Here is a 23510-nt window from a genome sequence, read left to right on the forward strand (position 1 = left end):
TAGATAGAAATAATAATTTTATAAATATTAAAACTTTATTTTTTAATAAGGAGCCAATTGAAATTAAAAACCTAATTTTCTAGGGAGTCCTGGCCAAGAGCAGCAGCAGCAGTACAATTAAGTAGTTACAACAAAAAAAAAAAAAAAAAACTAAGAATGAAAAACAGTCAAATCTAAGAAAATTTACATATGATATAAATTAAAAGCAATGAAAAGCTATTAAGCCTGTTAATTTCCAGTCTTTCTGTGCAAAAGGTGCCAAATGAAAAAGCTTGTTTACCCGTTTCTGTACAGGAGCTGAAAACAGGAAGTCACATGAATGGAAAGTAGGAAGCTGCACTTTTCTGTCTAATTAGGTCATGATGTACGAAGGCAGCAGTCCAAGTATTGCCTTATGTATAAGCAGATGCTAAATTTAAATGGGTGTTTATTATTTAAATATTGCAGATTTAAAAAAAACAACAACAAAAACCGACATCTAGATATCTAGTCTGCAAACACTGACCGCTAGGTGGCAGCAAACTGCACTACAGTAATGTAGCTATCAAAATGTTCCATCAAGAATAATGAATGTCCATGAAAATGTCAGTTTCTCCAAAACATGTCAGACTATTCTGCCAAAATGATTCACTCCCCTAACTAAATAATGGAAATCATGTGTTCTAATGGTTTCCATGGCCTCATGTGTCTAAAATCCAGCAGCAGGCATCCAGACTGCTTCCACTAACATTTGTTAAAGAACCTCTCAGGAGGTTCTGTGAAAGGATGCCACCTGAGACGTGATTCTCCTGAGGAGCGGAAGAGCAGGTGAGACGGTCTTGCGTTTGCGCAGTTATTCAAAAAGGGACTTGGTGGAAAAATCACTGACCTTAGCTTTAAGACTGAACAGTGGCTCCCTCTTCTGGATCGTGGCCACACTACAACAATGAACAACGGTCTTAAGGGGATGTTATGAGTTGTTAAAATTTTAATGTAATAATAATTATTCAACAATTATAAGTCGATTATTGGTTTGCATCCCTAACGGAAACTGATCTCTCTTTTTCTTTAACAGTGCCATTAGATTTGAAATGCACCAGAATTTTGTGATTGGGATAAATCCTGAGCCTCCCAACCACTATTTAAAGCTGAAGAACCCTTTTAATATAATTATTTCGAAACCTATATCTCAAGCTTTAATGATACTTTCACCTGCATAAATATACATTTTGATCTTTGTTAGTTAACTGCTAATTGTGGCCTTTTCACCTTTTAATACCCATCCAAATAGTTTGTATTTCTACATGGGCCAAACATTTCTTCAGCAAGTAAGGTTCTACAACAGTATCTCCATTTTATTTATGGCTGCTCATCTCCAGCCACTAATAAATCAGTGTACAGCGGTGGGGATGCACCTGTAAGTTACAAAACCAGCAATTAATGTTTACCGCCATCCAAACAAGACATACTGGACCTGTTCTACTTAGTAAAGACACGTCTGACAGAAACTTCTAGGTTTCTCATGATTGGTCCATGTCTGCAGGACAATTAAGAAGAAAAAATCAATGAAAAGGGTGTTTTATGGTTTTATTATGCCTATGTTGAAATCGCATTGTTGCAAAGAAAACATTCTTAACCATAATTTGATAGTTCGAGCCTCTTCGACCCATTAAGACTTTAAATGAAAGTCAGTGTAAAATTAAAGATACAGAAAATGGTTTTTAACTATGAAAATGTGCTTCAAAGAACAGAAATTAGCAACTTTTTTTTCCTACACTGCAAAATGGGAGCGACTTTCTAGAAATATGTATTTTTCCTTGATTTGAGCAGATAAATAAGACTATTTGCCATTTGAATGAGTATTTTTACCCCTACAATTGAAACAAGATGATGGAGATGAGTTGTTCCTATTTTAAGAGTAAAAATCTTATTCCATCGGCAAATAGTCTCATTTACTTGCTCAAATCAAGGAAAAATACACTAATTTCAAGAACATTTTACATACTTTTAGTTCCCTGTTTGCAGTGTAGGAATATTTCCAGCAGAGACTTTGTGCAAAGAATGAAAAGACAACGGCAAAGAACGAGGATTTTTATTAGACGCTAGAAATTACAGAGAGGCTGAGGGCTGAACAGCACAAATAAATGTTATTCTCTGACAAACAAAACATAATTTACCCCTTTATGCTGCACTTTTAAAAACACTCTGAAACAGTCTGTTGGTGTTGCCATGAATACAATGGTTACAAATCTGCTGCAATGTCCAAAATAAAGAGAATCAGCATCTAGAACAGAGGGCTGAATGCACCAAGAAGCCCTTGGGTGCCGTTTCGAAGCCACCAGGGTGGCGCTTGGGTAAAGTCTACACTGCTGAGAGACCGGGGAACAGTCAGTGAATTAAAGGCACTGGAATAGACTCACAATTATGGTTAACATTTCCAGGTGAGGTAGTGAGATCACTCCACAAGTGAGGTACGTTTGGGATGTCATGGATTCATCATTGGCTTTTTCCTGTGCAGTTATGACAATAACAAAAGGAAAGATGCTCCAGAGGTTCGAGAGGCACGTTTCCAGTCCACCTGACGGGAAACAACCTCTAAAAGAGCACAAGTGACAGGCGATGACTCTGGGCTCCAAAAATTATCTTTTAATACAGCTCAACACCTTTGGATCGAATCAATAACGTCCCAGAAAGTCCCAGAGTGGAATGTGAGAGTTTGGTTTTACAGGGGAGGGGGTTTCAGGATAAGCTTATTTTATTTCACTTTCCCAACCTTTAAAAGAACAAAATTCAAAAACATCTTGATGGAAGCGACAGTAGGTTTTTATACAGAAGTCCTGAGATGCCAAATATATAAACTTTATATCAGCTTCATGTAAGCAAGTAAAAGAAATGTTAAATCTATGGCGATCCTGAATTTATCAAAGAGCTGGCGCCCCCTACTGTTTAGGAGGGACGTGCCATTGCTTGGTTAACTAAAGGAAAATGTACCGCAGGAACTGAAATAGCCAATTTAAATGTTGTGTCTAGTGTTACAGAACATTTAAACTCATTTTCTAGGAAAACGTGGCAGTTAAAAGCAGCAGCTCCTCAGAAACAGTTCGAACTACGATGCATGCAGCCCTCGCGTCACAGACACAAACAAAAATAATTTAATGAGATGGTTGCCGTTTTTTTTTTTTTTTTAGGCTTTCACCGCATGTATTCATCTATGAGTCCCACAAATAAAATTAAACCTTCAAAACTGAATGTGCTGCCAACCAGATGTTGAATTAAGTCGAGCTGGTTTAAAGCAGGTATTAAGTGTGCAAATCTGTGACATTAAGTGGATATAACCCTGACCACTCGATGGCGGCAAAGTGCTTTCAATACAATCTTTGGTATGTGCGGAATGTGCATCAGCAGGCATTAGTGGCTTATATAACATCCTCTCAGCTGTATTGAGATTAGAGAAGTTTGAGGCAAATTTGTCAGCTAAAGCAAAGTGCATTGACCTTCTAGATGAATTTCATGCATATGCAGAAACATAGGGCTGGACGATATAGAATAAAAGCATATCAATAAAATAGAAATCATATTGATCGATATCGATAATTATCAAAAAAAATCTAAATATACATTTTAAGTGTATATTTAAGTGTACATTTTTTAAATAAATGGATTCAAACACAACCCTTTATTCAACCAACTTTTTACGACAACTCTAAGTGTTAAAAAAGAAAAAAAAAAGAACATGTGCTTTCCTGGTTTTGTGATTGGTTGGGAGGATGTAACGACTGTAGTATTAACCTACATGATAGGCTAGAATGCACTGTTCTTTTATTGAACTTTTTATTGACCCGTTTTTTATATTGAACCATACGTCTATTGATCGATATACATCGTTATTGAATTATCGTCCAGCCCTACAGAAACATGCCGTAATTTTGGCACCTCCGGACTTCCGTACTAAAACCCAAGAATGTCCCAGCCAGCTTTGTGAAACAAAAAGGCTGGATTTCCTCATCTTAGACTGATTAATAGACAGCTTGGATGCTTCCAACGTGACTTAGAAGTGCTGCTGGGTGCTCCACTGTAAGCTTATTTAAAACAAAAACAGCAACAACAAAAAAAGTCTTCCAGTGTTCATCACTCGGGTTCAGGGGCACGGGCAGAAGAACCAGCTATAGAGTTCCCCTCCGTCATAGTAACGCCATCCAATCAGAAAGAAGCTGCACAATAACCAGAAGCAGGGTGAGATTAAATGATAGAAGACAGCCGTCGGGTCCGGCTGCATCTTTTCTTTTTTTTCCTTTTGGGTTTGAGCGATAAAATCTGGATATTCTTGATGATAATTACAATAATGCCCACAAGATTTTGGGTTCTTCCAGTTCCCTCACATAGAATATCAAAATACCTCTACATTTTTATACTTTTTTTTATTAAAACACATTTTTAATAATTCTCTGGACCTGTTGTGCCTTTAAAATCCACAATCCACCAATTGTGTATATATATATATATGTATACTGGAAAAATACTGTACAAAACAGGAACAACATATAGATCGATAGAAAAATCTCTCTTATCTTAATCGATATAATGGTTTAGTCTGCAGGAAACAAACCGCCTGGGTTAACCACAGTATTGGACAACACCATCCAACCTTTCCTTCTTTCTCTTTTACATTCAAAACAGCCATCTTTGAAAAGAGGGCAAACACAGCTACAGAGACACTACAGACAAACATCTGTATCCGGATCCTAAAATAAAATAGAAACACTCGGACTAGTCATGCCAAGTCAAGCAGAATCCAAAGAATCGTCAAGAACTGCTCCAAAAATGAAAGAAACCAATAATCCAATCATGAAATCATGCTTCAAACTGAAAAGAAGGAGGCTAAACGACCAGTAGTAATAATACTAACAATTATATCAACAGAATATATAGATTTATATGCATTTATAGATATAAAAACAACAATCTTCCATCTGAGAAATAAAAGGGAGATAAATATGAGGGGTTTTCCTTAAGTGGGTGGAAACGTTGCACCGGATCTGATTGTGAGACGCGTGTTAGTGCAGAAGCTAACGAACGTGGGCTTCAAGGGGCGGCGAGGGAAACACGGCTGAAATTATTGCTCAAAAATAACGTAATATTAACATAAAAAAAAAGCAAAACTATTTGTCGATTACACAGAAAAAAAAATGGTTACTTCTATCAGAACGTCAAAATACCAGCAGGGAGGAAACATCAAGAGTCCTACAGGTGGGGGGTCCTGATCGTACGTAGAAAAATCGGTATGAAAGTGGCGCTGGGGGGGGGGGGGGGGTCATTACTCCTCGCAGTGGGAAGGATGCACGTGTAAATATAGATATATTATATTTAGTCAAACTGTGTACAGAAATCAAAGGAGGAGCCGATGAGATGCAGCTTGTGATAAAACACCAGAATCAGACAGGTGTGCTGGAAAAAGAGGGTGGCGCCACCATTGTCCTTCAAACTGCAGGGGTGGTGGAGGTTCTGGGACAGCGGGTCTCTGTTTGAAGGGTCAGAGGAGGAGGAAGGGGGGGGGGCTCACAGGGGCCCGTGTCGGGCCTCGTATTTAGCCAGAATGTTCTTGCAGCGGCCCAGCTCCTTCCTCAAGTCTGCCACCTCGACGCGGAGGGCGGCGTTCTCCTTCTCCAGGAAGCCGGCCCGGATGGCGATCTGGTTCTCTTTGAGGCGCCGGGCGTCCCGCGAGCGCTTGGCCGCCACGTTGTTCTTTCTGCGCCGGGCCCAGTACTTATCGTCCTGCAGGGACAAGCAAACGGCTCAGTGAGCAACGCTTTCATTCTCACAGCAAGTCCGGACCCTGGTGGTCCGCAGAACATCCAAAACTAGACAATAAAGAACTAAAATAGATATGGTGCTTTTATTTTGAAGGGAAATGCGATCATGTCTGGGTCAATTTTAGCTCCCAAAAAAAAAAAAAAAAAAAAAAAAAAAAAAAAAAAAAAAAAGAGTGATGCTAAAGAGCCCTGTAAGGTATTCACACCCCTTAAACTTTTTCACATTCTGCTACATTCCAAATAATAACTTAATTTTATTGGGATTTTATGTGATGGAACGACACAAGGGAGAGTAGCAGGAAAATGATGCACGGTTTTCCTCCATTAGACAGAAAAGGCCTGAATGCACGTTTTTAGACCTGAGAGAAAATGTTACATTTTTATTAAATCCCAGCCCAGGAAGATTTTCTTTCCTGGAGAATCAATCATAAAATCGTAAATTTCATAGAATTTGTCATGAAGCCAGTTCTGTGAGTCGTGCTTCCCTTTGTGGACCGTGACTGACGGTGCAGGACCTGCATGACTACCGGGGTCAGAACCTGGCTGATTGTTTTTATACCAGGCGGTAGAATCAGGGCGATCCATGTTGATGCGACAGAACCAGAAGTCACTAATGCTTGATAAATGTTTCCATATTGAATCAGTCAGCGAGCTTTTGACGCACAGGGTTTCAGGAGAACGGCTGAGTAAAGCTGGACAGCTAATGGGATTATGTCTAAAAAAGGAAACCTGGGTCAACTCTGATCATCTCCAACAGATTTTTGACAATCCTGTTGTTGTTTTTTTTGTCTTCAGAGCCAGGTTTAGACAGGGTACACATGGCTCTCTGCTCAGGGCGACATCCACCCATCCCTCCAGCGGGGCGGCACATGCCGACACTTTCACCCCGATGTGGTTTTGATTAACTGCGTTTTTAAGCATCTGGACCAAAATAGATGAGCTCAGCATTAAAATCAAAGATTGTAAAATCCGGACGGGATAACCCTGAACTAAGTTCTGATTCTTTAAAGCCCAGCTTGTTCGGATCTACAGTATTTTCATTTTGTTAGTAAAAATCCCCCAAATCAGGAACATCGATGCAGTTCCAGGTTAAGAAGCACAGGTGCTGCTTGAAATCCTGATCCATGACGTCATAGAGGCACAAAAACAGCAAAATGGCCCTTTTAGTTTTAAACTAGATTGAATGACAGATTTTTTTTTTAGATTTTTGATAAAAGAATAAAGTCTGGAAGCTAAAAATGTTCTAAAAAACAAAAACAAAGGATGAATGAAATTCCAGACTTTAACATCACAGCAATGGCCTGAATTTAATTATATGATCAGAAGGAAGGAAGTTAAGGAAGGAAGGCAGGAGGGAAGGAAGGAAGCAAGTAATGAGACAGAAGGAGGGAAGGAAAGAAAGAGGGAGGGAGGAGGAAGGAAGGAAGGAAAGAAGGAAGGAAGGAATCAAGTAAGGAGACAGAAGGAGGGAGAGAAGGAAGGAAAGAGGGAAGAAGGAGGGAAAGAAGGAAAGAAAGAGGGGGGAAGGAAGGAAGGAAGGAAGGAAGGAAGGAAGGAAGGAAGGAAGGAAGGAAGGAAGGAAGGAAGGAAGGAAGGAAGGAACCCGGAAAGAAAGGTAGGAGAGAAGGTAAGAAAAAAAGGAGGAAATGAAGGAAGGAAGGAAGGAAGGAAGGAAGGAAGGAATCAAGTAAGGAGACAGAAGGAGGGAGAGAAGGAAGGAAATAGGGAAGAAGGAGGGAAGGAAGGAAAGAAAGAGGGGGAAGGAAGGAACCAGGGAAGAAAGGTAGGAGAGAAGGTAAGAAAAAAAGGAGGAAATGAAGGAAGGAAGGAAGGAAGGAAGGAAGGAAGGAAGGAACCAGGGAAGGAAGGAAGGAACCAGGGAAGGAAGGAAGGAACCAGGGAAGAAAGGTAGGAGAGAAGGTAAGAAAAAAAAGGAGGAAATAAAGGAAGATGGGACAGAAGGAAAGTAGGATGGAAGGAAGGAAGGAAGGAAGGAAGGAAGGAAGGAAGGAAGGAAGGAAGGAAGGAAGGAAGGAGGAAAGAAAGGAAGGAAGGAAGGAGGGAAGAAAGGTAGGAGAGAAGGTAAGAAAAAAGGAGGAAATGAAGGAAGATGGGACAGAAGGGAAGTAGAATGGAAGGAGGGTAGGACAGAAGGAAGGAAAATAGGATGAAGGAAGTAATGAAGGAGAGAATGTAGGACAAAGGGAAGAAAATAGGATGCAAGGAAGGAAATCTGGTAATCAACACATTTAGATGAATTTTGCATCCATCTAGAAGATCATTTCTGACTAAACACCTAAATGAACCCCGTCACACACTGAAGTACCGACCCGACCCGACCCGACCCAACCCCACAGACTGACAACAACACGTCACCTTCAGATCCTCAGGAATGAAGACCTTCCGAGCTTTCTTGATCATCGGCTGCGGCTTCAGCTCCTCAGCAGAGAACTTGCGCTTCCTGGGGTCGAACATCTCCTGACCAGGAACGCTGGACAGGGCCAAGTCCGCAGGGTCCGGCTCGTACGTCACCGGAACCTGGATGGACTCTGGGTCGATGGGACTGGGGGTGTCTCTGGCTGAAGGCAGCGCTGAGAATAAGACCAAAAAAAAAAAAAAAAAAAAGCTTTGTTAAAACATTACCTGCCAGACAGGAAGCTTTCCTCTGCATGCAGTCCTGTTGGCGCCTCCGCTGACCAGCAGGGGGCGCCAACAGACCGTTGGTAAACAAGCAAACAATCTGGTTTATCTTGTTTATCTCCCATCAGCTGATCTGCAGGCAGCAGGGTTTGTCTTGTTGTTCAAAGCGCCTGATTGATCTGCAGCTGCAGGCTGACAGAGTCAAAACGGTCCAACAGAACCGGTCACTCCCTGAAGCAGAACCCGGAGGAACTCGAGGCGCTACGTGCATTTCTCTCAGCTGCTGATCCGCTGCCCCGGCGGCTCGTACATCGTGGCCCAGATTAGCGCGCGGCAGCGGGTCAGAGCCGCTGACCTCGCGGCAGAGGTGAGCGCGCTTAGAGAGCTGGAGGAGATCTGCTGGGCTGAGGGGGGAACCGTCTGGAACGGGAACATCTCAGACACTAAAGCTCAACGTTTCTGATCCGGTTGGACGAATAAAATCCACAATCTTCACAGATTTATGCCGTCAGGTGCTGAACGGGAGATTATCCTGCTTTGTATATTTTAAACTCAACACTGTTTCTCTTTATAAAAGTAAAATCTATTTATTTTCAGAAATAAATCATTTTAATAACATTGCGTATTTGCCGGCGGGTCTTGAACATCACTTCATCATCTTCTCACCTTGGAGGGTTTTACTGCAGAGCCTGTTGCCCCGGCAACCCCACTGGCTTACAGACCAGACTTTGACTAGGCCGCTTCTTTGGGAGCTTGCTGGGATCGTTCTCCTGTTGCAGAACCCAAACGAGCTTGAGCTAAAAGGTCCTGAGCCTTCTCCGTTAGCAAGAAGGTCCTTTTAGGATCAACCCAGAGTCCTGGGAAGGTTCTCCACTGTTCCCTGTGTGGCTTGTGGTTCTCACTCTGGTTCTCTGGAGTCCCACAGCCTTCGCCGATGGCTTTGTGATCATTTCCAGACTGATAGACGTCAGCCAATTAAACCCAAAAAATCACTTAATTCAGCGTTTCAGTAGAACCAGGTTAACTTGGAGCTAACCTTTTGTTTTTAAAGACGAGGAAAGGAGCAGATCAAAAGGTTTCTGTTTATTTCTGTAAGGTTTATCAATCAATAACCGCATACAGTCAGAGCCTATTATTACAATAAAACATAATATGCCACAGTACAGGGTGCGCTGCCATTTGAATCAGTTTCTAAACGTTTTAACTTTCACTCAAAACATCTGGAAAAGGTCTCAATTTTCTGGTCTGACGTCAGAAATCCTTCCAGCCTCCGCCTGTTTGTCACAAACACCTGAGTAGGGAGGAGTTCCCAGCGTCTGTCAGCGGGGAAAACACCAGCCAGGACTAAACGGAGCTCAAACTACCGGCAGCACCGGCCCAAACACGGGAAGGTCCGAACTCAACCGGCTGGGAACAAACGGTTCTGATCGGACCGATGGAGCAGGAAGGAACTGGACTCAAACAACCTGTGGAGATTTATGGCTTTTAATCTGGATCCAGTTTAACGTCCCATCAGACTTTATGAGCATTATGGTCATTATGGTCAACTCTGAGCTGAGGGGGGGGGGGGGTATAACCACCCCTGCTTCCTCTTACGCTGCTACTTACAGGGTTTAAATGCTCTTTACTGTAAATAACCTGAGCAAACTGACAGAAAAAAGATTATTTTGGGCCACAAAGTTTCTTTATTTCCCCATAAACACCCCAATGTCGACCCTCAGCTAATGCAGCTTCAGCCCATTTAAACACATTTGCAGAGCAGATTTATCACAGTGGCGCCGCAACAAACGGACCAACTCTCCCTTCCTCAGCTGCTTAAAGAGGAAAAAATCTGCGTTTTCCTTCCCTGCTCCTTAAATGCACTGAAAGCGAGAACTCCCACTGCACTCTGGCACCTGAACGCATCGTTAAACTGCAGGTTTTGGCTGGAGTTCAGCAGAAATCAGACGGTGACTCTGTGCATGAATGGTGCTGATGGCGTGTTCCCTGGATGTTCTGTTGGTTCCAGATCTACGAGCTCTGAAGGAGCCTGCAGCTCTGCTGTTACCTTATAACAGAGTTTTTAAAGACGAGGTAGCATTTATTTGTTTTTAGTGGCGTTTAAAATGTCAGAGGAAAAATATAATGATGCATGTGATGTTAAATACAGGTTTTTATTGACTTTTATTGTTATTTTAATTATAACATCAATAAATAATGTAATAATAATTAGGTAATGTCAAATAAACTATATCTTCAATGTCATTTAAATAATAAAATGGATGCAATTTAAAACATTTCTCATTCTGATCTATATCTAAATTCATTTATTTATTTTTCTTCTTTGGATTTTTGGGATATTTCCCATCTTACTGCAGGTGTGTTTTATTCTGCAAAAATATCCTGAATTTACTGCAAAAATAAGGTGTATATTTACAAATTATACATCATTTTTTAAAAAGATGTACAGACTAAAATTTCTCCTTCCAGCAACAGTTTTTTTAAAGGTTTATCCCACAGCTTCTGAGATTTAACCATTTCTTTTTTTAAAAGGACTCAACCATAAACGAATAACACAGCAGGTTGCTTAATAGAGGTCAAAAATGAGAGGAATGTTCCCATTTATGTTTCCTTCACCCCCATCTGAGTTTTAGTGAATTAAACGGGAATCAAAGACGACGCTGGAGGTGAAAATGTTTGGAGTTTTTTGGTTTGATGCATGAAGAACAAAAATAAAATAAAATCAGATTTTTTTTTAGGGTCTGATCAGAAGGAAATATTGTCTGATTCTGATCTCAGCTCATCTGATTTTTTTATTTTTTATCTAAAAGAGATTTCCTTTTATGTTTTTAAAGTCCTGCACATGTGGATCCCGCCTTCACGTCACATGATGAGAAGCGGGGAAAAAGTTCTGCTCAGCGTTGAGGATCCAATCTCTGCCAGGTTTGTTCCCTCGGCCACCTTTAGGTGAGCAACTCGCTGGAATCCAGCGCCGCTCGCCCTGCCATCCCCGCCTACATCCGGCCCTGGACCTGCTGCAGGCTGGGACAGCAACCCCCCCAGTGTTATCTGCTTCAACATGACGAGTCCCGTCAGCTGCAGCCGTTCAGGCCCGTGTGGGGGGGTGGAGGCTGCAGAGCCGGTTAGACGAGACCAGACTCGCTGAGCAGAAACACGACGGCACGTGACGAGAGCAGGTCCAAGTCCGTGTGACCTCGGCAGGGTACAGCGTGTGCTCTGGCTCTCAGTCTGGGCCGGGTCCGGATTCTGGGCCGGGTGGGGGGGGGGAGACCGAACAGGGAGCAGAGAGGGTGGGTGAGAGTGAAAGTGAGAAAAGGGAGGGGGGGAGGGGGCCTGACAACACGTCACATGACCCAGCACGCCACATGCAGAACGCAGCCTCGCTGCACGGCAGAGGTGAGAGTCAGAGACCGACCCAAACGGAACCACGACACGTGCTTGCAGAGTTAGAGAGATGGACCCAGTGCCAAACGACTGTCTAAAGACCCCAAACTCACATTCATTATTCACACTGAGCCTGGTTCTGGTTCTGCTGGAGGTTCTCCTCCCTGTTAAAGGGGAGTTTTCCTCCCCACTGTCGCTTCATGCATGCTCAGTATGAGGGATTGCTGCAAAGCCATCAACAATGCAGACAACTGTCCACTGTGGCTCTACGCTCTTTCAGGAGGAGTGAATGCTGCTTAGAGAGACTTGATGCAACCTGCTGGGTTTCCTTAGAGAGGAAACTTTCTCACCAACCTGGAGGATCTGATGGAGTCTGACTTTGTAAAGAGCCTTGAGATGACATGTGTTGGAAATTGCTGCTATTTAAATAAACTGAACTGACCCGACCTGCCACAATGACAAATAAATCGCTACATGTTTCATTAGTCAGTCTAGAATAAATTAAAAAAAGAAGCTTGTCATGTAAAATGTTCATCTGGGTTTTAAAAACAAAGAGTTGTTATTTTGTGGAGTTAGTGGGTGGGGCTAATGTAGCACCGGTCAACATGATTAGTTACAAGTTGGTCAATTCAACCAACTGATTACAGATATTAATTCATTATTATCATTATCATTGTTATTATTTTCAAATATTTTCAAATGAAAGTACAAAATATCGGAATGTGTTGATAGACAACGATAGATTGATATATATAGATTAAAAATAATGTAAAATATTTATTTTCAATGTTATTTGATTGATAAAACATGATAATCATTGAATGAATTCCTTATTTATCCATCTATCTGTTGGACTGTGGCACATTTGGACATCTAAACAGAACTAAGAAGGTTCTCCATGTTCCTGCAGGGCTGATCTACGCTCCTCGTCTGGAGAGCAAAAGCAGCAGATTTATAAAGGAAAAGAGTAAATAAAACTCCAGCAAAGACTTCATCTACTTCATATTAAATGATCATCAGCATAAAAATAATTCCAACTTGACTAATTTAAAGCCATTTGTTTATATTCTGCATTAGGAAATTCGAGTAAAAACCTGCAACTATTTATTTGTCTTCATTGTTTTTCACTTTTTGAAACATTTCCTGACGAAAGGAACGAACTGAACGTCTTTTTTTGTCTTGCAGCTCGTTGTTTGTTTCTGAAAAAAACGGGGACGATTCTGAGAATTGATTAAAGAAATTGTTTAAATAACACAAATAACACAACAGCCCACCCAGTGGTGCATTCAGAACATTAGAGACGAGGTACGAGCCTGTTTACAGAACCTGGGCCGGGTTTCTTCCTTCCTAACCCTCCAGCTATACGAGGCGGAGCGCGGCCGGAGGAAATGTTTGGGAGGAGACGGCCCGCCGGCAGCAAACATCTCAAACTAAATTAGCCTCAAACATCCTCCACTCAGCAGCTGCCATCAGGCTGATGCTGATCTGGGTGATTTCACCTGAAAACACGCGAACCGGGCCAACCAGCGATCCCCGGGCCCGATCCGTTAACGTTTGAACGTTTCGGCGCTCGGTCCTTCAGGTAAACCCCCTCAGAGTCTCCGTCTGTGGAGCTTTAATGATCAGATATGCTGCCGGCAGCTCTTCAGAGCAAAGTCGGGATGGGAACCGGTCCCAGAAGCTGAGCAGAACAAAAACTGCCTCTGCAAATCCTCTCCCTAATCGAGCTGCAGCTTAACCCTCCATCTGAATGCCTTCCTGCGTCCAGCTCGTTGCATAACAGCCTCTTCCTGCACCACAACTTTTATTTCTTCACCCAAACACTAAATGGTTTAAAGACCAGAATGTGGCCCGAGGTTCTGCAGAGCAGGATCAAGTCACTTTACGAGGCTGTGTGAGTCCAAACCCGAGGCACGGCTCCGTGAAACCAGCTCAAATGAACCGGAGTAAACAAAAACAACGGCGGAGCCTCTGCCAGCCAATCAGAGCGCAGTGAGCGCCGCCCTGCTGCCTACTTGGACCGGGGCCCGTTCAGCCTGTTCTGTGACGCGCCACGCTCCGGCTCCCTGCTGGAGAAGCGAGCTGGAGAGTTCAGAGCAAAGCGTTTGTGCAGACAGACTGCAGCGCGGGTCTGCACGGGTGGGCAGGTGTGCTGCGGCGAGCGCCCCAGGCGGCGTGGGGCCTCCTACCTGTGGTGCTGGGGCTGTGCCGGCAGGTCTGGGGCGGCACGGCCGCGTGAGCCGACACGCCGGCGCGGCTGCTGAGGTCCACCACAGAGGGAGTGGGCGGCGGGGGCGGCGGGACCTGCTGCAGGGGCGCCTGGGACGGCTGGGCCGCCTGCTCGCCCTGAGCCGTGTTGGCCGGGATGCCGTTTTCTGACAGGAACTCCTCCAGGTCCATGTATTCCAGCTGGAAGTTGTCACCATCGTACGGCAGGGTCTTGTCCCACAGGGTGGGGCCCAGGAAGGCGGACTGCGGATGGCTGGCGGCGCTGCTCTCATCGTCCAGCTTCTTCTCTTTCTCCTTCTCCTTCCCGAATCCTGAAAAAAGGAGCACACACATGGCGACAGGTCTCAGATATCGTTCGAAACTCAGAACAGGCGCTAATTTTTCTGTGTCTTGATTCATTTATGGATGCTTTGAGCAAACAAATAAAAAAAAAAAAGTCTGTTACAGTGTAAGCGGGAGCAGACGCTGCAGAAAACCCCATGTGGACGTGGAGCACCTTCACAAACAGCCCAGCAAGCGACAGAGGCATGAATCTTTGCAGCATCGGCGTCACAAACCACTGCTGGAAGCTTATATGCTAGTCCTGCGGGCCGATCTCAGCGTCTACTTCGAGTAGCTAAGCTGTTAAAGCTCGTAAATATCGGAGCCAGGGGCTTAGAGACAGCCGAGAAACCAACCAGGAGCAGCTTCTCTCCGCCCCTCCCTCTGCGGGTTATCACGCAGCGGCCATGTTGGATTCTGAGCTCAGGGTTTGGTCAGCTGACTGACTCCAGGGGCGCTCTCTGGGGCTTCAGCGCCTCTGGCCTCTTTCACTCACTTCCTATGGAGTCCCCCCCCCCAAAATCAGCTGAAATTAAGAGCTTGAAACTTAAAATTTAAGGTTCCTTCATATTTTTACTACCAGATTCGAAACTTTTTATGCATCTTTGTGATGCAGGAGACGAGATCCGACTGATCCGTGTAACAAGAGGCTAGTTTTTACAGCCTCTAGACTAATTTAGATTAATACAATATGTAAAAACTGAATTATCTTGCATTAAATATTCATTCTTTGACAGTTATTCTGTTTGTATTAAAAAAAAAAGGCAGTTTTGATGCTTTTAAAAAAAATCTCCAATAAGAAGTAGATTTCACAAAAATTAAACTGTGAAATTACCCTTTTTGGATATTTGGGACGAGTTACCTTTAATCTGTGGTTTCTGGGTAAGTGGGCAGCTAAAACGTTTAACTCAAGGCAGATCACAGAGAAAGTGTGTCGTATAAAACAAATATAGACTTTCTGATCAGTTTTGTTTATCTAAGAAAATTAAATAAGGAACCATTCTGGAAACTATTTTTCCATCATTCTCCAGACCTGGAAGCTGATGAAAGGGAAATTCCTCCTTTCTGAGGCGGTGAGGGAACCCAGGAGAACCGCTCAGAACCGTAGCGTGAAATCTTGAGGTTTCTCACCAATCCCCAACCCCCAAATCCATCATGGCCGCCAGACGTGGCGGTAATAAAGCCCTCATCTGCACCTCTGATGATCTGAATCTTTTTGAGCCAGTGGCTGTTCCTCTTTCTGCCCAGAAACAGGAACAGAAGCAGGTCCGGTCCCAACAGGTGCATCTTCATTCATTAATATCAACGGATTAAGCTACTTTATTTCACTTTTTGCATTCAAAAAGTGAAACTCTCGTTTACTCATTAAACACAGAGTGACTTACTTCAGGTTTATGTTTCTATTAATGTTGCTTTTTCTGACTTCCCAGCTGATAGAAATCCCAAATTCCGTTTCTCAGAAAACTTTAAAAAATTACACCGAATCCATTAAAGACAACATAAGTAGGTCAACTGAACAGTATGTGCACTTAATACTTGGTCGGGGTGTGAATTACTGCATCGCTGTGGCGGAGCCCTTTAATGGCGGCCTCCAGCTAGCTTAGGGCATTTCTCTTCTTCCTCTTACTGAGCTATAAAGTCCTCTTCCTCCTCAGTGTGGAGCTGTTGTTTCCCCTTTCTGGACAGTCTTGACACAAGAAAACGTGACAATAGCCGCTATCCTGATATGTCTGCCTGTTGTGGACCTCAAGACTCTGCAGTCCACAAGCCTTGAATGCAATTTGCGCTACAGTTCACTCAAGGCCACGATTATCCCCGCTGCTTGTGCACATTTTTTCTTTAAAAAAAACAAAACAAAACAAAAAAAAACACTTTTTTCCTTCACTCAACTTCCCATAAACAAGTGTTTCTGTATTAAATATACTCTTTAGTGGCCCAATGTAATTTTCCCATTCGAAACTGTACTTTCAGTCTTCCTCAGCCATTATCACAATTGACAAGTATATAAATCTGAATTAAATAAATCACATATCATTTTTAACAGTATTCTAATCAGTGAGCTTATTTCAGAAGATATCTTTTGTAAATAACGCCTCCAAAAGTTACAAACTGAGGAAAATGTTCCCCAAACTGTGATAAATTATATATTTGTGCAAACTGGCTCTTTATTGCTAAAAAAAAAAGCTTCATTCCTATCAGCCAACATCCTTTTACAAGATCCGATAAGAGGCTTTTCCATTAAAACGCCCTCTGTCGACTGGGGGCGGTACTGCTGCTAAGTTTGATGGCAGACAGCAGGGTTTAAAGGTTATAAACAGCGCAGTCACAACAGCAGCGCGGTTAAATCGGGACTCTGATGTGTTCATTGAGAAAATAAGCGCATGTTTAAATCACCTGTTGGCTCCTTTCAGCTGAATCTGCCGCCCAACCTGCCAGGTATGAACATTAAACCCCAAACACGCAGCTTTCTGATTCCCCTATCTCTGCCGCTCCCCGGCCAATTAGACCAGGGAGTTTAATTTTTAACAAAGATCGTAAACTACAAAGACCGACCACTTCTGCCTGATCTGGCTCACCTATGTCATTTTAGTCCGCTCAACCTGCCAAATCCTCGGCCGCGTCTGAAGTGCGCCAAGGCGCAGCCTGCGCACCTGTGTGCGCACCAAGTTTTTGCACATTTTCCAGCAGCGTACCTTCATCGTGGTGAAACGGCAGCTTCAGCGGGTTCTCCAGCAGGGACTTCAGTACGCCGTGCGTCGGCGGCAGGAAAGTTGGGTTCATGGGAAGAGGTCTGGCCATTTTCTCCATTTGTCTTGAAGGGCAGCTGGAGTGGAAAGCTCGCAGCAGACTGAACGTCCCCCAACCCGGTGATAAAAAATAAAATAAAAAAATAAAACAATCAGAAGTCCCAGGCCGGTCCGTGGAGCAACCCACGCAGGTGGAGGAGAAGAGACCCGGGACCACACTCCGCTCAGCGGCAGCAGCGGCAGGAGCAGGACGGTGAGCGGCTGGATGGCGGTCTGACGTCGGGGCTCTCTGGCAGGGAGCTTGGAGCGGAGGAGGAGGAGGGAGGGGGAGGAGGAAGAGGAGGAGGGAGGGGGAGCCGCTGCTGCTGCTGCTGCATGTGAGGAGACGGGCGCCAGTGACGTCAAAGCACAGGGAAGGGCCGGGACCGTGCTGCGTTCGGGGACGCCAAGGGAAAACCCACTCCGGGTTGATGCCTTTACTGATAGTTGGAAATTCAAATATAGTAACCGTGTGAATATAAAAGCAGAGGCCTTGTACAGGCTTCAGGGTGATTTACCCGCTTTTCTTACTCCTTTTACCAGACTCAGACCAAACAGCCAGGGCAGAAATTTACCCTGTTCATTCACCTGGAACGTTCTGATTATAATTAAATTATAACATGTTTAATTAATCTGCATCTTATAATTTCTGTTGACCTTAACAGTAACAGATTGTTACATTTATTTCCTGTTTGAAGCAATATGTGAAGATGCTGGTGAAGATTCTCAGTCATCCAGGTCATGGTCATTCCAAAAAAAGTAAAAAACAAAAGTTTTTTAAATCACAAGTCAAGTTGCTTTGTTTTTTAGTTTTTTTGGAATATGTGAAGATCGCAAAGTCAAAAGTACTCAAAGACCAAAACGTCTCATTAAAAATGAAAAGAATTTGAGCTATATTTTAATATTTATTTCATTTCTACCTGCTCCACAACATATGAGCATGCGATATTTAACTGGAACAAGTCAGTCAGGTTTTCTGTAGGAACAGGATGTGTAAAAAACAGGGCTTTCACGTTTGCCTTATTAACAGATGGTCATCAAGTCTGTAAATTATTTTGGCCTCGATTTTTTATTTTTATTTCTGTCTGTTCCTCTCAGCAATAAGAACAGGATTGTGTCTTTCTGCGGACACACAGAGACACGCAGGACAAAACAACCTCGTGCTTTAAGAAATGCAAATGAGCATTTTATTTCTGCCACTTTCCCTGTTTTCTACGTGCAGCTCACGGCTCGTCGATGGGACCTCCGTCGTTTTCCCAATTAAGAACCTGGGAGTTTCCACTTCAGAGTAAAATAAAAGGACCTGTCTCTTAACGTCCTCGAAGGGTTGAAACAGAGATCCGACTGAGGCCAGGAGACAAACGCAAACGTCTGACAGGTTAAAACACCTCAGATGTCATACATGCCAGGCAGTTTAGAAAACACTATTATACACACCGTTGAGCCGCTGTCTGGTTTGCATTAAGCGGATGGGGAGCATTATAAGGTAAAAATGTGAAATAAAAATGAATGAGGACTGGCTGAACCTAATTAAAATTTGGATTATTTATGCGGAGGCTTGTGGTTATTTACAAGGTGGGGATGGCATAGCTCATGGGCCAGAAAACAGCCAATTCATTTGAAACACCTGCAGGTATAAAACTGATGCAGCAGCTGTAGTTACAATTAGTCAATGCTGTTACTCTTGCAGAATAATAATTAATCAAAGAGAAGATGCTGAGAGAGGCACCGTCTGCAGGTTGGAGATTTACTGGTCAGGTAAAAAGTGAACTGTCCCTTTAAGGATAGATCAAATGTGGAACTAAAACATCCCAAATAAAAAGATCCAGAGTTGTAAAAAGTTCCTTTTTAAAACACTGTTCATGATAACTAACTAGATACAGAATAACTAATAAGAATATTGCAATTATCTCTAACTGTTTTTCTCTTCTTGTTCTTGATGTCTGTGCAGGCATTTTTATTCTAAACATTTAGACTTCATATTTGTCTAATAAGCATATGGGAAATGTAGTCATCTGCACAGAAATCTCTCTCTTCTTCTTTTATCTGCTTGTTGCTCATAACTAGGCCATAAAACCAAAGCAAACAATAACCACCCTGGTCCAGCTTCTTTTGTGGTCGTCATAATAGGCTGACTGCGCTGTCCCTGTTTACTCACCGGGGCGCTTTAATCATATATTCTGATGGGAAGTAAGCCGACGCTCTAACCTATTTCTAGACACTTTCATGGTTCCCTGGCTTTCATGCAATTCTCTTGCATTTGCAAAATTATGCAAAGTATTCAGAGCAGTGTCAGCCTTCAAAGCCCACTGCTCTGACAGCGTGCTCTGTGCAACCAAAAGCATTTCAAAAATGTTCTCTGTGCTGCTTGGAATATTTTGTTGGAAACTCAAACAGTAGTAAAGTTGACCCTGGTGAAAAACGCTGATCAAAAATACTTCAAAAATCAAAACCTGGTAAATTTTCTCTACATTAAAATCTGGATATTGTGGCAAATTTATGATGTGGGCCATTGTTTTACAGAAAGATTAGAGAAACATCAAGATTTAAAACCCATTAATGTCGGTCATAACTCGTTGTCGTGAGTTATGAGGAATTAATACTTTTTTATTTTATTTTTCGTGTCCTATGTCTTGCAATGTAGCATTAAGAATTGTTGCCTTAATGCCAAAAAGAGCCCAACAGATTTTATCTTCACAGATGGAGCCTTACTGCTTTTGCCATAGTGCTCTGCTTGATTCTATATGCAAAAAGTTTTTTTAGATAATAATAATAAATAATAATAATTAAATTGCAGAGTTCTGAGAGCTAAATAATTGTGGACAGAAATATCTTGAATGTGAAAGTGCTTGGAGAATGTTTAATAAATGACACATGAAAGGGGTTTTGATAAGAACACTAATTACACCTTGTTTCTGTTCTCCAGTGGAAACAAGGACTCGTGTCTGCAGACCATCTTCACAAAGTGTTTTATTAGAGAGAAATGCAAAATAAAATGCTCAGTGCCCATCCAGAACTGAACACTTATTACCATCCAGCTCAATCGTCCAGCCTGCGGGGGGAAACCAAGAAGAGGACTGGGGATGAAGAAGCCAGAGAACTCTGATTCCTTATTCTTCAACGGGAGGAGTTGCCTGAAGAACCCTAAGCGCGATTAGATTATTTTCTGCCTTGTGCCTGAAAGGCCTGAAGGCTTCCTTAACTTTGCGTTCTTGACGTTTAGGACTCTTCTCATATTGTGTTGCTGTTTGTTTAACTGCTCTGTTCCACTGACTCACATGTTTGATTTTTTTGTGTTATGAGATCTACACTTTAATGTTACATCATGTTGATCAATATGGTTTTATGGTAAAAAATGGAAACTGTTTGCTTCAGACACACAAAGATCTATGGTTTATGCACCTTTTGATTTGATATAGGAAGAACCAGGATCGGATTGGCTCTAAAGATCCTTTAATATTAGCTGGTAATGTTAACACTTAGATTCAATACAGGGTTTTCAGGCTCAGATTGGCCGAGAGCAGATCTCCCTGGGAGGGGGGCTTGCCAGTTTTTACTACCCCCTAGGGGTAGCTTTTTCTGTGCTTCCCTTGCCTGCACTGAACCTCTCCTGCCTTTGCTCCTGGTGTTGTAAGTTTGGAGTGGTGGATTATTGTCCATCGTAGGGGTGAGTGGAGAAAGGAGTTGGAGGGTATTCAGGGTGGGGAAGAGTAGACGGATTTGACCTTGGTTACTGAACAGGTTTTAGCTTATCTAGTCTAATGTAATTTTAAAATAATGTGCGCATAGGTACCTAAAACAGGCCTTACTTAATTAGATGAACCCTAAATTGTAGATGAAAGCTAAACCTTTGATATTGTGTGTTAAAGCTCTATGAAGCATTCATGTTGATCAGTACTAAAAGTTCCAGCACTGCCCGGTTACAACACGGGAACCCTTTGGGTCCCACTTTTATGAGTTTACAGAAATGGTTCCTCTGTGCTTTGTTCAAAAAGAGCCCAACAGATTTTATCTTCACAAATGGAGCCTTACTGCTTTTGCCATAGTGCTCTGCTTGATTCTATATGCAAAACGTTTTTTTAGATTGTGTCCTGGGAGTTTTTCAAGTTCAATGGACACAGAAAGGTAAAAGAGAAAGAAAGGAAGATAAAAAGATGAGGCAAAATGCTAAAAGGGAGAAAAGGTGAAAGAGAAAGAGGAGAGGAATATAACATCCTCTGAGTCTGCTTCTACACCTGCAAAGAGAGATATAAAAAGAACAGCAAAACCAGCCGATAAACTATTACAGATACAACTAACCAACACATTGACACCATCACTGATGAATATACAGTATTAATAAATACAAAATGTATAAAGTGACAGCTGAAGATAATAATAGAGGTTTTCTGTGTAGAAGTGAATCTGTAAGTACCTGAATCCAAGCACCTGTAGGTGTTTGTGAGAGTGTGTTTATGTCTGTAAGGTTTATCCATGACAAAAATGCTCAGTAGTGGTTATGAGGAGCCAAAGACCCCCAGAGCACCGAGGCAGACACCAGAGGAACCAGAACCCCAGATGCCTGAAGGGACCCTTCAGAGCAAAGATCTCCAAGAGGGACCAACACAGGGAAAGCTGTCCTCTCCCATCCCAGCAGAGAGCAAACTTAAACATTTCTTCCGTACATCCATCATCTTCCACTTATCCAAGATTGGGTTGCAGGGGCAACAGATCCAGGAGGGAAACCCACACATTTTATTGAATTTAATTTTATTTATTTCAAGTGGGACAGTGCAACCAAGACATTGTTACCGGTGGGCAACTGCTGCAGCGTAAATAGAGCTTCTAGCATAATGCTAATTTTCAGCCCCTGACTCTGGTCAGGCTTTTGATGCAGAAAAACAAATTTAAAATTGCTTAAATGATTTAAAACATGGGCTGCACAGTGGCGCAGTGGGTAGCGCTGTAGCCATGCAGTCGACTCCTACCCTTGTCCTGAGTCTTTCTGCATGGAGTCTGCATGTTCTCCCTGTACATGCGTGGGTTCTCTCTGGGTACTCCAGCTTCCTCCCACAGTCCAAAAACCTGACTGTTAGGTTAATTGGCCTCTCCTTAGAGGCCAATTAACTCTCCTTAGGTTAATTAATTCTCCTTAGGTGTGAGTGTGTGAGAATGGTTTTTTGTCCTGTTTGTATCTGTGTTGCCCTGCAATAGACTGGCGACCTGTCCAGGGTGTACCCCGCCTTTCACCCATTGACAGCTGGAGATAGGCACCAGCAACCCCTCGTGACCTTAATAGGGATAAACCTGTTAGAAAATGGGTGGATGGATGGATTTCAAACATTTCTCTCCCCAGCGACATCCTCCAGCTCTTTTTGGGGGATCCTAAGGCAGACGAGATATATCAAGAACCCTCCTTCATGAAGCTCAAGTAATGAGGTCATTTTTGTGCAGTGATCTTAAGGCCTCAATAACAGAAATGTGCAATTTGATATTCCTGAGAATAAGAGTGTGCAAATAGGCAATGACAGTAGTGTGATTGTATCATGATGGACCACAAACATCTCAGGAGGCCAAAACGCTATCCAAGCCAATCTGTTAAAATCTAACTTCCCCCCTTGAATTAATACCTAGTTGTGTTTCTGATAAATGGCAATGACATTTTTTTACATCAAAACTTCTCTGGTCTAAATTCTGAAGCCACAGGATCCCAGAAGTAGATCTGAAAAACGTGTTTATCAGGAATGAACCTGACAATGGAACACTCTCCAATATTTCTGGAAGAACAAGTCGAAAACATTTAAATTTAAATGACTGATGACCGACTCAGCCTGATGATAAGATCAATCACCACATCGTGACAGACAAGCGTCACAAATCGGTGGCAGGAGTTTAATTATTTCTTATGATTCAGTTATATTTCTGAATAAATCCCAACAAAAAACAACTCCCAGTTTATCGAGGTCTCTTCTTCCTCCATGGATTTTATAAATAGTGTGAGCTCATGGTTAATGCTTTTCAAATAAAAGGTTTTAAAGAAAAATCACAAAACTGTGGCGTTATTCAGCTTCCTTTACACTCACCTTTACCCTAAATCACAACCAGGTGCCTCCAGAGGCATAATTAACAAACAGCGTCCAGATCGGTCTAAATAGAGCTGCTCCGCGAAAGCCTCAGAGGTTCGTTGGAGAACATCAGAGAACAAAAAGCATTATGACGAACAAGGAACTGACACATGGTGGTGGCAGCATCATGCTGTCGGGATTCTGTTCTGCAGCAGGTCAGAGCTGAAGGGATGGATGGCGCTAAATCCAGGACGACACTGCAGGAAAACCCCCGTTAGATGCTGCAGAAGCCCTGAGACTGGCGTGGAAGTTCACCT

At 42.7% G+C, this 23510-nt stretch overlaps 1 protein-coding gene across 1 annotated transcript; it reads right to left on the reverse strand.

The window, feature by feature from the left end:
- Nucleotides 1-4261: 4261 nt before the first annotated feature.
- hlfa (HLF transcription factor, PAR bZIP family member a) lies at nucleotides 4262-17419 on the reverse strand. The gene is made up of 4 exons (XM_012872080.3): nucleotides 17057-17419; nucleotides 14003-14353; nucleotides 8166-8380; nucleotides 4262-5751 (listed from the first exon to the last, which is right to left on the reverse strand). Exons 1-4 carry the CDS (start codon nucleotides 17169-17171, stop codon nucleotides 5536-5538), a joined length of 897 nt encoding a protein of 298 aa, XP_012727534.2. The 5' UTR covers nucleotides 17172-17419; the 3' UTR covers nucleotides 4262-5535.
- Nucleotides 17420-23510: the final 6091 nt, after the last annotated feature.

Source organism: Fundulus heteroclitus, chromosome 16 (assembly GCF_011125445.2).
Source record: "Fundulus heteroclitus isolate FHET01 chromosome 16, MU-UCD_Fhet_4.1, whole genome shotgun sequence".
In the NCBI taxonomy this organism is placed as follows: Eukaryota; Metazoa; Chordata; class Actinopteri; order Cyprinodontiformes; family Fundulidae; genus Fundulus; species Fundulus heteroclitus.